We start from the raw sequence: 11265 nt of genomic DNA, 5'->3' as shown, positions 1-11265 counted from the left end.
GAGGGGTGTGGGAGAATGGAACAAGCTACTCAGCCATGTTGTTTAAACCGAGACTTTGACTTCATTCAAGATGTACCTGGATGAGATTCTTCAATCAATCACCTACTAATTACCAACCGGCCTATATGTGCCAAATGGCCTGCTCAGAGTTGTAAGCTTTCTTGAACAGAAGCCAGAATAGTTATATAAAATCCGACTTCATGAATTTTTCCTTATCTTTCTTGGTCAAGATAGTGACTTTCAAGAGGAGAAACCCAAGAGTGCATTAGACTGTTCCATTTTCAGTGGAAATGTCTGCAAATGCAGAATTCATATCAGACTTCTGGGCTTTGGGGCTGAGTTTGAATTTTTCTGTGAACAAGGTTTCCAGGAGATACTGGCACAAAGTAATTCCTGGTGGTTTGCCTCTTCACGGTTGACTCAGCTGCCTTGAGGACTGTTTTTAAAGGCTGTTGGCTTATACAAGTAAATTATCCCATGTGCACTTAGTCAGCCACTTTTAAACTAACTGGAAGAATAACTAGCAATAATCATATTTACAGGACTGATTCTACAGTAATATTTTGTGATTGTGTTAAATCGCTCAGTACATTTCACTAAATAGAGCACTTTGTTGTTATTTTTTCAATAGAAAACAATAAATAACGCTGCTAGTTCTAGTTAGTAAAAACTTCACAAGAAACAAAGAAACACTGCAGGAGCGCTTTCTAGACGAAACTATTTGTAATCATGATGTATTTGGAGATAACTAGTCTGAAAATATTTGTGTTCCAATGAGATCCATTCGATGTTACTAATGAACAAGCTGTTGTTTTAGAGCTTTGTCATAGGATTTTTTAAAATCCAATAACAATCTTAGCATGAATAAAATAGTTGAGTCAAATGCCACAGACTACTGCAGACTGAGAGTAGAGCTGAGTGGAGCAAAAAAGCAATTCTCTTCGGGAGCTTTAACACAGCACCTGTCGTACATTAAATAATCACGTAATGCAAGGATCATCATTACAGCACACAATTCAAGCAGAAGGATGAAATCTATCCATACTGATTAAAAAAGTACATTTATCCGATGAGGACCTGTAAAATTCCACTTCGCCAGCTGCATTTTTACCATCTGCATCTGACTATTTTCACTTCCTGATGCTGGGAGTCTAAAATCTCAGTGCACAGGAGATAAAGGATGAAATCTAATGTAATGAGATTTGAAGGGAAAAGCTGTTATGTCCCTTTTAGCTCAGAACTGCAAGGCTCCAGCCAGGACCCGGTATCCAGTCCGCAGGGTGCAGCATGCAATTTCTTAACCAGAACCTAGAAGCAGATGTTTTGTTACTTTTCCAGACCTCGGCCTGTTCCAGTGTTCCTGGAAGAACAGTCTTCTTCAGCAGGTTCAATACAGCTGTGAAACGAACTGTACAGAGCTGTTGACTCTGCTTATCCCATCAATGCAGAGGGATCTTTCACCCTCTCACTGCTACTTTACTTCCAACAACTGCCACCGTCACCACCCCTTCCTCTGAGGACAAAATCCTCCACTTCATTTAGAATTCCTTACTCTTTACTGCTTTTCTGGACACTCCACTCAAAGCGCTTTTACAGGTAATGGGGACTCCCCTCCACCGCCACTAGTATGCAGCCCCATCTGCAACGGCAGCCAGAGTGCGCCAGTATGCTCACTACACACCAGCTCTCAGTGGGGAGGAGAGCAGAGTGATGGAGCCAGTTCATGGACAGGGGATTACTAGGAGGCCATGATCGGTAAAGGTCAGGGGTGAAATTGAGCCAGGAAATCCAGGTAACGCCCCTACTCTTTTCGAGAAACACCCTGGGAGTCAGGACCTCATTTTTATGTCTGATCCAACAGATGGCGCCTTTTTACAGTATAGTGTCCCCATCACTACAATGGGGCATTAGGACCTACACAGACCTCAGTGTGAGCGCCCCCTACTGGTCCCACTAACACCCTCTTCCAGCAGCAACCTTAGCTATCCCAGGTGGTCTCCCATGCAGGTACCTTAGCTTCAGTGGGTCCCCAAATGTGAGTTGCCGGGTGATGTAGCTGCTGGCAACATAATACTTAAAACCAACTCTTCTGCGAGGGCAAAATTATTTAAGTGGTTCCTATATAAAACCAACTACTTAAATACAAGTATCTGAAAGCATTTCTTGTTCACATCTTTGGTCAATAAAAATAATAATACACTTATATAGCACTTTTCTGGACACTCCACTCAAAGCACTTTACAGGAAATGGCGACTCCCCTCCACCACCACCAACGTGCAGCCCCACCTGGATGATTGGGGTTATAAATGAGAGGGGGACACGTATCCTATTTGGCAAACAATAATTAACTGATCCAAGTATCTCGTATAGTAGTTTTTTTTTTAAAAAAGGCCACAGTATTAGATTAGAAGGGACCTCTTCTGAGTTTTAAATGCTGTTTGGCATAATTTCCACTTGTGTCCTCTCGTTTCAGTTTAATTTAGTCTGTTACTTTAAAATCGAAAAGCAAAACATACAGTATAATGAAAATGCAGGAAAATGGCAGAAACAAATAGAGAGAGTATAAAAGATAATAATTTAAGAGCATATATTAAATAAACGTTCACAGCTAAACAGACCAACAGTTCAATTGCTCCTCCTTCTGGACGTAAGAATACTGCAAATGTGTAATGGCTGATTTCAGTGTACTGGCGTGCGTTCAGCTTCTTAACTACATTAGACAGACTCATTTATCACTGTTATGTGCAAAAAGCAACAGTCAGGCTCCCTAATTATTGAGTCATACACACAGGGTATTACTCCCACCACAAAAGTTATTTTTAGTTTTTTTACAGTAAGTGCTTAAATTACAACAATCCTTGGACCAGAGTCCTTTAATAAAAGAGCGTAATAGCTTTGACCTAAAGATCTCACTAGTATGTATCTTTTTACTTATTTTACAGTACATATTAAGGGTCAGTTGGTCAAGTTAATTGGTTGTGTGGCTGTAAAACAAAAGGAAAAAAGGGGCCGTCCTTCTCATTTGTGAGATTCCGTTCAAGTTTTAAAGCGAGCAAAAACGAAAAACTTGTGTAACGTAAATGTCAGTGCAGCCTTTGAGAAACCCCTGTGAACAGCACACTGCAAAATCTTTTTTTTCCCTCCCGATGTCACTCTCGCCAGTAAATCTGAACACGTTGAAAAAAGAAAACAACAGAACATACACTTGAAAATCCCCTGTGTGGTGTAAGTTTACATAAACCGTTCGCATAAACTACGGTTCTTTCAGGATCATCGAGGGTGCAGTCCGAGCTGCAGGCAGGTTTCCAGAAATGGAAACTTGTGCTACCAGAGGAAAGCGATTTTTCTTTTATATGCTGCCAGAGAGAAGTTGGATTCAGAAAGGCCACACAGGAAATACAGCAGACAATTTATTTATTCCAGAGAATGAGAAAGAGAAAGCCAAGAAGGAGAGCCGACCGATAGGTCCCTCTCAAAAGGTGGCTAACTCTATTGCTGTGTTTGCATACGGGAAACACATGTGTCCATCACACAGGCAAGCCTACAACAAAAACAAAACACCAAAATATTGCTGCAATAAACCCAAGACTACCCTGTCAGTACTGTTACGATTCTGAGTGTGTGGGTGGATAAGAATGTATTGTAAGCATTCCTACTTGGAGTAAGGTGATTTTTCTCATCTTTTCTGGCGAGCGTACAAACTGGACCACTGGAGATTTTAACGTTGGTGTTCTGCTGCTTTTATCTGGCCCCCCCTTGTGGTTATTAAGGGGAACTGACCACTAAATCTATCACAATGTATTGCTTTGCTATTGTTGTCACTCAGCTATCAGTTGTTGAGGAATAATAATAATACCTTAAACGTATACTGCGCTTTTCTGGACACTCCACTCCCAAAGCACTTTACAGGTAATGCAGACTCCACTCCACCTCCACCAATGTGCAGCCCCACCTGGATGATGCAAAAGCAGCCAGAGTGCACCTGTATATGCTCACCACACACCAGCTATCAGTGAGGAGAGCAGAGTGATGAAGCCAGTTCAGAGATGGGGATTATTAGGAAGCCATGACTGGTAAAGGCCAGAGGATAATTTGGGCAGGACACCGGGGTAACACCCCTGCTCTTTTCGAGAAACACCCTGGGATTTTAAATGACCACAGATTCAGGACCTGGGACTTACATCTCATCTGAAGGACGGCGCCTTTTTTACAGTATAGTGTCCCTGTCACTACACTGGGGCATTAGGACCCACACAAAGAACAGGGTGAGTGCCCCCTGCTGGCCCCACTAATACCTCTTCCAGCAGCAGCCTTAGTTTTTCCCAGGAGGTCTCCCATCCAGGTATTGAACAGGCTCAAGCACGCTTAGCTTCAGTGGGCTGCCAGTTGAGTTGCAGGGAGATATGGATGCTGGGGAATGTTCACAATAAATACATATATAACTTTACAATCAGAATGTCTAATTGTATAAGAGGCAGACTGGAGGAATACCATAAAATCATTCAAAGTCAGGCGACTGTTTGATCGAAATTCTCCATGCTGCTTAGAAATAAATAAATTAAGCTCCCAAAAACGAACTCTTTGTTTTTGCGACTTTTAACGGTGATGTCATTTATTCATTTTTACAAGTATTCATCTACATTATTACAAAAAATACAGTTGAGAAAAAAATAAAAAAATAAGATTCATTGTTGGTTTAAGTGTAGAGATTACTTTGAGATTCACTGGATTTGACCACTTTCCTGAGGACGTCAATACTAGGACTGGAGTCCAGCTGGAAACAAAGAAGAGGGTGAGATTTAGCAATGCAAATGCAAGATGTCTTCTTCAGAGCTAAACTGAAAATGTCGAGTTTTAGAAGCAAAAGAGGCGCGAAGGAACATGTTGGTAAGCAGGATGACGTTATCCCTGGTGAAGAGAATCTTTTACTCACCGTTACTAACTTGCTCAGACAAGGCAGGGCTGGCTTGTAGGTCTCCATGGTGATGGTATCAGGACTGATGACATCACTGTAGCACTGATACAGGACAGCTGGGATCTGATGAACCTGACAGTGGCTCAGAACTGAAAAAAAGAATGCAGACAGGATCATAGAGGAGTTCACAGAAAACATTCAACTGTAACAGATGCTTGTTAAGGCTCTGGTCTGTCTGGTGTTGGCAATATCACGTCTGACACTAACAGTCCTCTGCCTGTTTTAGAACAGTCCTCACCTTTCCCAGATGTTCTTGAGGGAAAACAATACCACAGAAATAACTAAAAAAGTGAAAGACTAATTTAAGATGAAGTTGTCGCAGAAATGATTATTTCTGAAGAAAACCGGAGGGTCTTGAATCGAGCAGGTGTCCGAGGATGGATGGTTTGAAAAGCCGGGACACTGGCAGTACCTGCAGCAGGAAGACCGGTGACGATGTTGGGCTGCTCCATCACGGGACAGTGTACCGTGTTTTTATATGCACTGGACTTCAAGGCTCTCAGGAAGGGCACTGGACTGGCAGAGACGGGATCTGCCGTTGTGTACTCGGACACAGACGCGTCCGACAGCACCAGCACCTGCAGGCCTCTTGTCTGGATAAAGCCGAAGACCTGCGGACCACAGGGGAACAGAAAGAGTCTCACAGCCCCCTCTTCACCCGCCTGCTAAAGCAGAGGTTTCACAACACCTCTGTGGAAGCCTGAGTAAGTATTTTTCCACTAGCTCTGGCATGTGTCTGAACCACGTGCGAGTAAACACTTTTAAATGGCTTTATCTGCCTTCTGTCATCAGAGACTGGGCACTGAATAACCTGTTCTGTGCCCTCGGACAAGACCGTTTCAAATCCAGCACTCAGTCAGCAGAAGGTCTATGGCTACCATACGTTAGGTCTGTGAAACTCAACTGAACTAAATGTCTGATTGGCTAGACTGGCTAGACATGGCTAAAGACTCACTGTCCCCTCGGCTCGGAAGCGGGCTTAGAACAAACTCAAGTCGACGTCTAAAAGAAATTAAAAAACGACATTATCTTACCTTTTCAGTCCACTGGAATAACTGGTCTTCAGCTACGAAGCACGTGCACAGACATATTAGAACCTTATAACACAAAAGAGAGGAATGCAGAAACGTAAGTGAATGTTACCTGACCAACAAAAAACCCCGTCTTCTTAACTTTTTTAGTTAGCTGAAATAAAACACAGTACATTTTCAACGATCTACACCACGCCATGTAGCCGCCTGACAGTGCACTTCGACTGCACACCCTGACACTATTTCCAGGGCCTTCCTCAAAGCTCGGCACTCGGCCTCAAAGTCGCACTATTCCTGCCATCCCTTGGGCTCCGTCGGAAGGGGACACTCACCGAGGAGCAGCCCGCCGACCTGTAGAACCCACAGGAGGGCTCTCCCGCCGGCTGGCTGGAGCTCCTGCTCCTCTCGTTCCACAGGCTGGCCGACCCCACTGCCTCCCAGCTCCCAGAGCTCAGGACAAAGGCCGAGAGAAACCCTGCAGAAGAGAAGAGACCGCGTGAGCCGAGCCACGCAGCCCAGCCTGCTGCTGTCCCAATCCACCCAACGCCCCTCTGTTGTCCGTGCTTTGGCACAAACCACTCCTGCATCACGACACCGATCCCGCTCACGATGAATCAAAGAGCTGTCTGCACTCACGTGCTACGGTGGCGGACAGTTTGAGACGACCCTGCAGTGTACAAAGTTAGTCTCATACCCTCCAGACCAATGCAAAATCTTCAACAAAGTTGAGTCTAATAGGGTGGATTGAAAGTAAATGATAATATCAACAACTGCAGGCAACAGCTAGTGGGAAAACTGCCTCATATAACGCTAGAGTAAGACATTTCATTTTATTGCGTCAGGAGGCTATTCATATTCATCATGTAGGCCCGTATACTGGAACCTTGATTTAAACTATTTATTTCTGCTTTTCAGCTAAATGTGCCCATCAGAAAAACCCACTTGAAACAGGTGCAGTAACTGGTTTAAGCAAGAAGGGGCTGTTTTGCCCTCTGCTCACCTGTTGCATTGTGTCCCACTGCTATGATAAAGTCACTGCACTGAAAGGGTTTGTCTGTTGACTTTGCGATCTCTGAGCTCCAGTGAACATGGACTTCTCTGCCAAAGCAAAAAGACAACAGAAACTGTTGGTTACTGCAACCAATCTAAACAGGAAAGTTGTTCATATTATTCCCTCTCGGGCTGTAGGTTTGCCTTGTGCCCTGTGTTCATGGGATAAGCTCTGGGCTTCAACTACCTTTACCAAGAGTCTCTCTGATGATGGACAGATGACTTTTTGAGATCTGACATGCCTTTGAACATACAGTAGCTTTGACGGATTTAATCGTCCAGTTCTTAACGCGTTTTTATGCAAGTCGGTTTGGAAAAGGCTGTAAACTCAATATCGATCACTTAAATAATTTTTATTCTATGCGCCCGGGACCGACTCTGCTCCTCGACACGCAAAATCCAGCAGGTATTGTGGTTTCACTTAAATTTCAACGGGTTGGTAAGAACCTGGAACAACCGAGGTGCAATTTAGTTATAGGTCCATTAAATCAGCTACGTTTCATGGTCCTCAAATCAGCCATTAAGAGATATCTGAGGAGTGTGGTAGAAACGACGAGAAAGAACTGAAAGCGAAAGTTAAGAGACCTCACATGTGAGATATATGAATGAAACAGCACAAAAACAACACGGAAAAGCACCGCACTCTGCCCAAGATCCTCCCCACAAAACACCTAACGTACATTAAAAAAACATCCATATTAATGTTATTGTAAATCTCTGTCCATATCGTGTCCATATGTTAGAATTATCATGACAGCGGTTAACAGAATAGCACAGTTAGTGTAAAGCCGTATCAACAATGTAAAATCGTAAAAACACCACGCAGAAGTACGCGTTTTCTCTTTGAAAGGGGGTGTCCTTTATTTAATTTTTTTTTCGTACGCAGGTATCATCTACCTCTTGTTTTCTATTTCTCTCCGGATTTGCATATCCTCTTCGCTTTCATCTTCTAATTCATCTTCATCCTCCTCCACAGCTCTGGAGTACACAGATAAGACTTCCCCGAAAAAGGTGGCCATCGGGAGGTTTTCTGTGTCAACGCAGCAATACACGTTTTTCCACCAAAATCACCGCTTGTTCTAACTTCCCTGCTCAACTCCGAAGGCGGATCTGAGCAAGTAGGCCGCTGGGCTGTGGCCAATACCACACCAGGAACAGCAGAGGGCGCTGTCCGAATGGCTGTGGGTAATTCACAAACTATACCATAGAAACAAATTATGATAAACTGATGACTTGTGTTCTCTCATCTCATCTAGTGGTTTCATGAGACATGGCACTGAACTATTAACGATGTAATAAAATATTAAATAATATTTAAATAATTAAAATAGTAAGATTAAAAAATGAACAATTAAATAAACTCCCGTCAGTTCTCTGATGCAGTGGTGTTAATGTTAGATATATTACGGATAAACTGATGCTTTATAACATGAAAAATTCAAGTATTTTATGTCTGACTGTTTCTGCCCTGCTTTTCTTGTTTCTCTATGAATCCTGTTGTTTTCCAGCGGTGGCTAATTACAGAAAAATGTTTTTTCTTTCATTTTACATAGCGTGTTACTGCCTGATAACTTGAGATTCCGCATATTTGTAAGTAAATCCTGTTTTCATACGTCGTGTGGAGTTGTGCCTAGTGGTATGCAAATCGCCACGTCACTGCCGTTCAACTGAAACTGTTGTCACTTGACTCCTAAAGTGGCCACCTGATTGCTAATAATACATACAATATTTCTGGCCTTGGGAATTAAATAGTCCAGGTTCCTTAAAATCTGTGTAACTGGGCTCGTCTCCACGATACCTTTATATTTTGTATGTAATGAAAATTATTGGTGCGTCATCGGTGACCCTGAAAAAAACCCACACATAACACTAATACTTGAGTATGTGTAGACGACAAACATGCGTTTGCAAGCTCTACACACACACACAAGCCAAAAAGTTCAGTGGAGATAGTAACCTACTATTCCTGAATGACTAAGGCGCTTTCCTACAAATTCATGATGACATTAAGTCGGTTTTGGAGGCTTGAGTTAAGGTGTAAATAATGGACTGATCTGTGCGTGGTGTTTTCTGTCTGATGTCCTTACCAGATAAGAGAGCTCCTTGGCTAACACAGCTATGGTTATGACGTCTGCTGGAAAAACTTTAATTGGCATCAAAGGAGTCGCAACCAACTGTATACATCCTGGAAAAACGAATTCTTCTGGGATACGATTTGTTGACAGAAAGATACGATAACGCCATTACAGAGCAAACAATTTCCCCAAATAAGCCTTCGCCGGAAGACCAACCCTTGTCATTAGTCGTACATGCGATATATATATATATCTTGTTTTGTTGTTGTTAGTCAAAATGTTTAGCAAGGCTAACAGAAATTTAATCAGATTTTTATTGATTGATTCTTAACAAAATTGTCTACTTGTATGTGACCTGTTTTATTGGAAAGCATTTTTCTGTGAGAGACTTTTACACTTAAGGTATAAGCCTTTATAGCTTGACTGAACCGCATATATATATATACATTTCCTTCCTTTAAGGCTTCGTTTTTGTTGGTCATTTTGGTTTTGGTTTCCACAGACAGCAGCCAGAAGACCTAACTTTCACATCTTTCGTCAATTACGGCTACTGTCCAGCAGAGGGTAGCGCGTCGCCTTGTGCGGCTGGCTCGGTGTTCACCGCCGTGAAATAAGGAAAGATCACACCGAATTGTGTTTTTAATCACTCGTGCGCTTGCATATTGCACAAACCACGATGCACAGATACAAGATGTCTGCTGTAGAAGTCTAGTTTCACAGTGCTGTGAACCACGTACGAATGTTGCATTATTTACAGCGCAGGGACACATTTGCAACAAGAGTGGTAAGCATGTAATCGGACATGTTGGAGGTCTGAGCTTCCTCGAGCAGGCTGTCTTAATTTTAGGGACTATAAGGAACATAATACGTCAATTAATATAGCACACGCACATGTCACGTCACCGATTAAAGAGTGTGGTTCAACGACTAGTCGCGTAGCGGCTCGTTGGTCTAGGGGTATGATTCTCGCTTCGGGTGCGAGAGGTCCCGGGTTCAAATCCCGGACGAGCCCGTGTTTATTTTGAAACACTTTGTCATCTGACTTTTTTTTGTTTTAAATATTCCTATATTTAGGCATATTATTTCTTTCATTTAATGTTTTAAGCATTTTGCGATTTTATTATAAACAATTGGTTTATGTGTACCAACATTTAAACGATTATAAATATAGCAAAAGGATACTACAAGTGTTCGACTGACCTCTAACTGTTTTGGTTGAAACCAAATTTTAAATTCACCAGCTTTCCAGAAAAAGGAAACAAAATGACCGGGCTCGTCCGGGATTTGAACCCGGGACCTCTCGCACCCTAAGCGAGAATCATACCCCTAGACCAACGAGCCACTTGCGTAAAGTCCCTCTCCCAGTGCTTGATCTCAATTTCCACGTTGACACGTTTTTTTTCTTGCATTCGTGGTCTATTTTAAACTTAATCTTTTGTTTTCCAAATTTTGCCTGGGACGCGGTTCTTGCGTGACTCTTGAACGAAGTACCACTCAAAATGACAAAAACGCCCGGACTGGTGCGCGGGAGTGCACTAGAGTTTGTTTCTCGACGCGGTTTCTTGTTAAATTAAAAAAAAAAAATTCAGTCCCACCCAACAGAAACCCACAGGAGTAAAAGTTATATTTTAACTTTTTATTTCGACAGCAAAATAAAATACAATACAAGCAAGAGTACATGTAACATAACATATACATATCATCGTCATGGGAACATATTACAGTACAAATACACATTATGAATAAACGTTTAAACAAAATAAATAAAGATAAGGTCCATGTTCATGTTTTTACATTTCGAAAAAGTCTGCAAATACGCCTTTACATCTATTTAAAAATGTTCATAGGACAACATAGGAGTCTTCCCAGACCCCTTCACTTTATATAAATAATAACGTGCATGAATAATAATGAAGTCAATTACAAAGGATATATTCGTGTCATTTCCAATGGAATTGAAGCTTAACATGATGTCTATTTCTTTTAAAAAAATAATATCAATATTAGCTTCTTTTTTTAATGTAAGTTTGCAATTCAGTCCAGAAGGTTTTTTACAATAGGACACAACCAAAATAAACGTTGAATAGTATCAGGGCTACTTCCACAAAAGGCACAGTTATCATCTTTATTAAT

The 11265-nt window shown here is 42.0% G+C and overlaps 1 protein-coding gene and 2 non-coding genes across 3 annotated transcripts; 1 reads left to right on the top strand and 2 right to left on the bottom strand.

Moving 5' to 3' along the window:
* Positions 1 to 4581: 4581 nt before the first annotated feature.
* On the bottom strand, positions 4582 to 8212 carry psmg1 (proteasome (prosome, macropain) assembly chaperone 1). The gene is made up of 7 exons (XM_088920062.1): positions 7955 to 8212; positions 7008 to 7105; positions 6340 to 6482; positions 6011 to 6073; positions 5389 to 5587; positions 4935 to 5065; positions 4582 to 4775 (listed from the first exon to the last, which is right to left on the bottom strand). The coding sequence occupies exons 1-7, from the start codon at positions 8074 to 8076 to the stop codon at positions 4698 to 4700; spliced, it is 834 nt and encodes a 277-aa protein (XP_088776188.1). The 5' UTR covers positions 8077 to 8212; the 3' UTR covers positions 4582 to 4697.
* Positions 8213 to 10072: 1860 nt separating this feature from the next.
* On the top strand, positions 10073 to 10144 carry trnap-cgg (transfer RNA proline (anticodon CGG)). The gene has a single exon. It is a non-coding gene; the product is annotated as a tRNA-Pro (tRNA).
* A 257-nt stretch (positions 10145 to 10401) lies between these two features.
* On the bottom strand, positions 10402 to 10473 carry trnap-agg (transfer RNA proline (anticodon AGG)). The gene has a single exon. It is a non-coding gene; the product is annotated as a tRNA-Pro (tRNA).
* Positions 10474 to 11265: the final 792 nt, after the last annotated feature.

The sequence above is a fragment of the Atractosteus spatula genome, chromosome 7 (assembly GCF_055471065.1).
Source record: "Atractosteus spatula isolate fAtrSpa1 chromosome 7, fAtrSpa1.hap1, whole genome shotgun sequence".
Lineage (NCBI taxonomy): Eukaryota > Metazoa > Chordata > Actinopteri > Semionotiformes > Lepisosteidae > Atractosteus > Atractosteus spatula.
The sequence above is the reverse complement of the archived record's forward strand: the minus strand, read 5'-3'. Positions and strand labels throughout refer to the sequence as shown.

What these genes read in the sequence shown, in the direction of transcription:
- psmg1 (XM_088920062.1), bottom strand. Translation starts at nt 8,076, where the DNA reads ATGGCCACCTTTTTCGGGGAAGTCTTATCTGTGTACTCCAGAGCTGTG. An exon ending in AGTGGGACACAATGCAACAG is followed by an intron (nt 6,483 to 7,007) that starts GTGAGCAGAGGG and finishes TCTCTTCTGCAG; the next exon opens with GGTTTCTCTCGGCCTTTGTC. An exon ending in GTCTGAGCAAGTTAGTAACG is followed by an intron (nt 4,776 to 4,934) that starts GTGAGTAAAAGA and finishes CTTTGTTTCCAG; the next exon opens with CTGGACTCCAGTCCTAGTAT.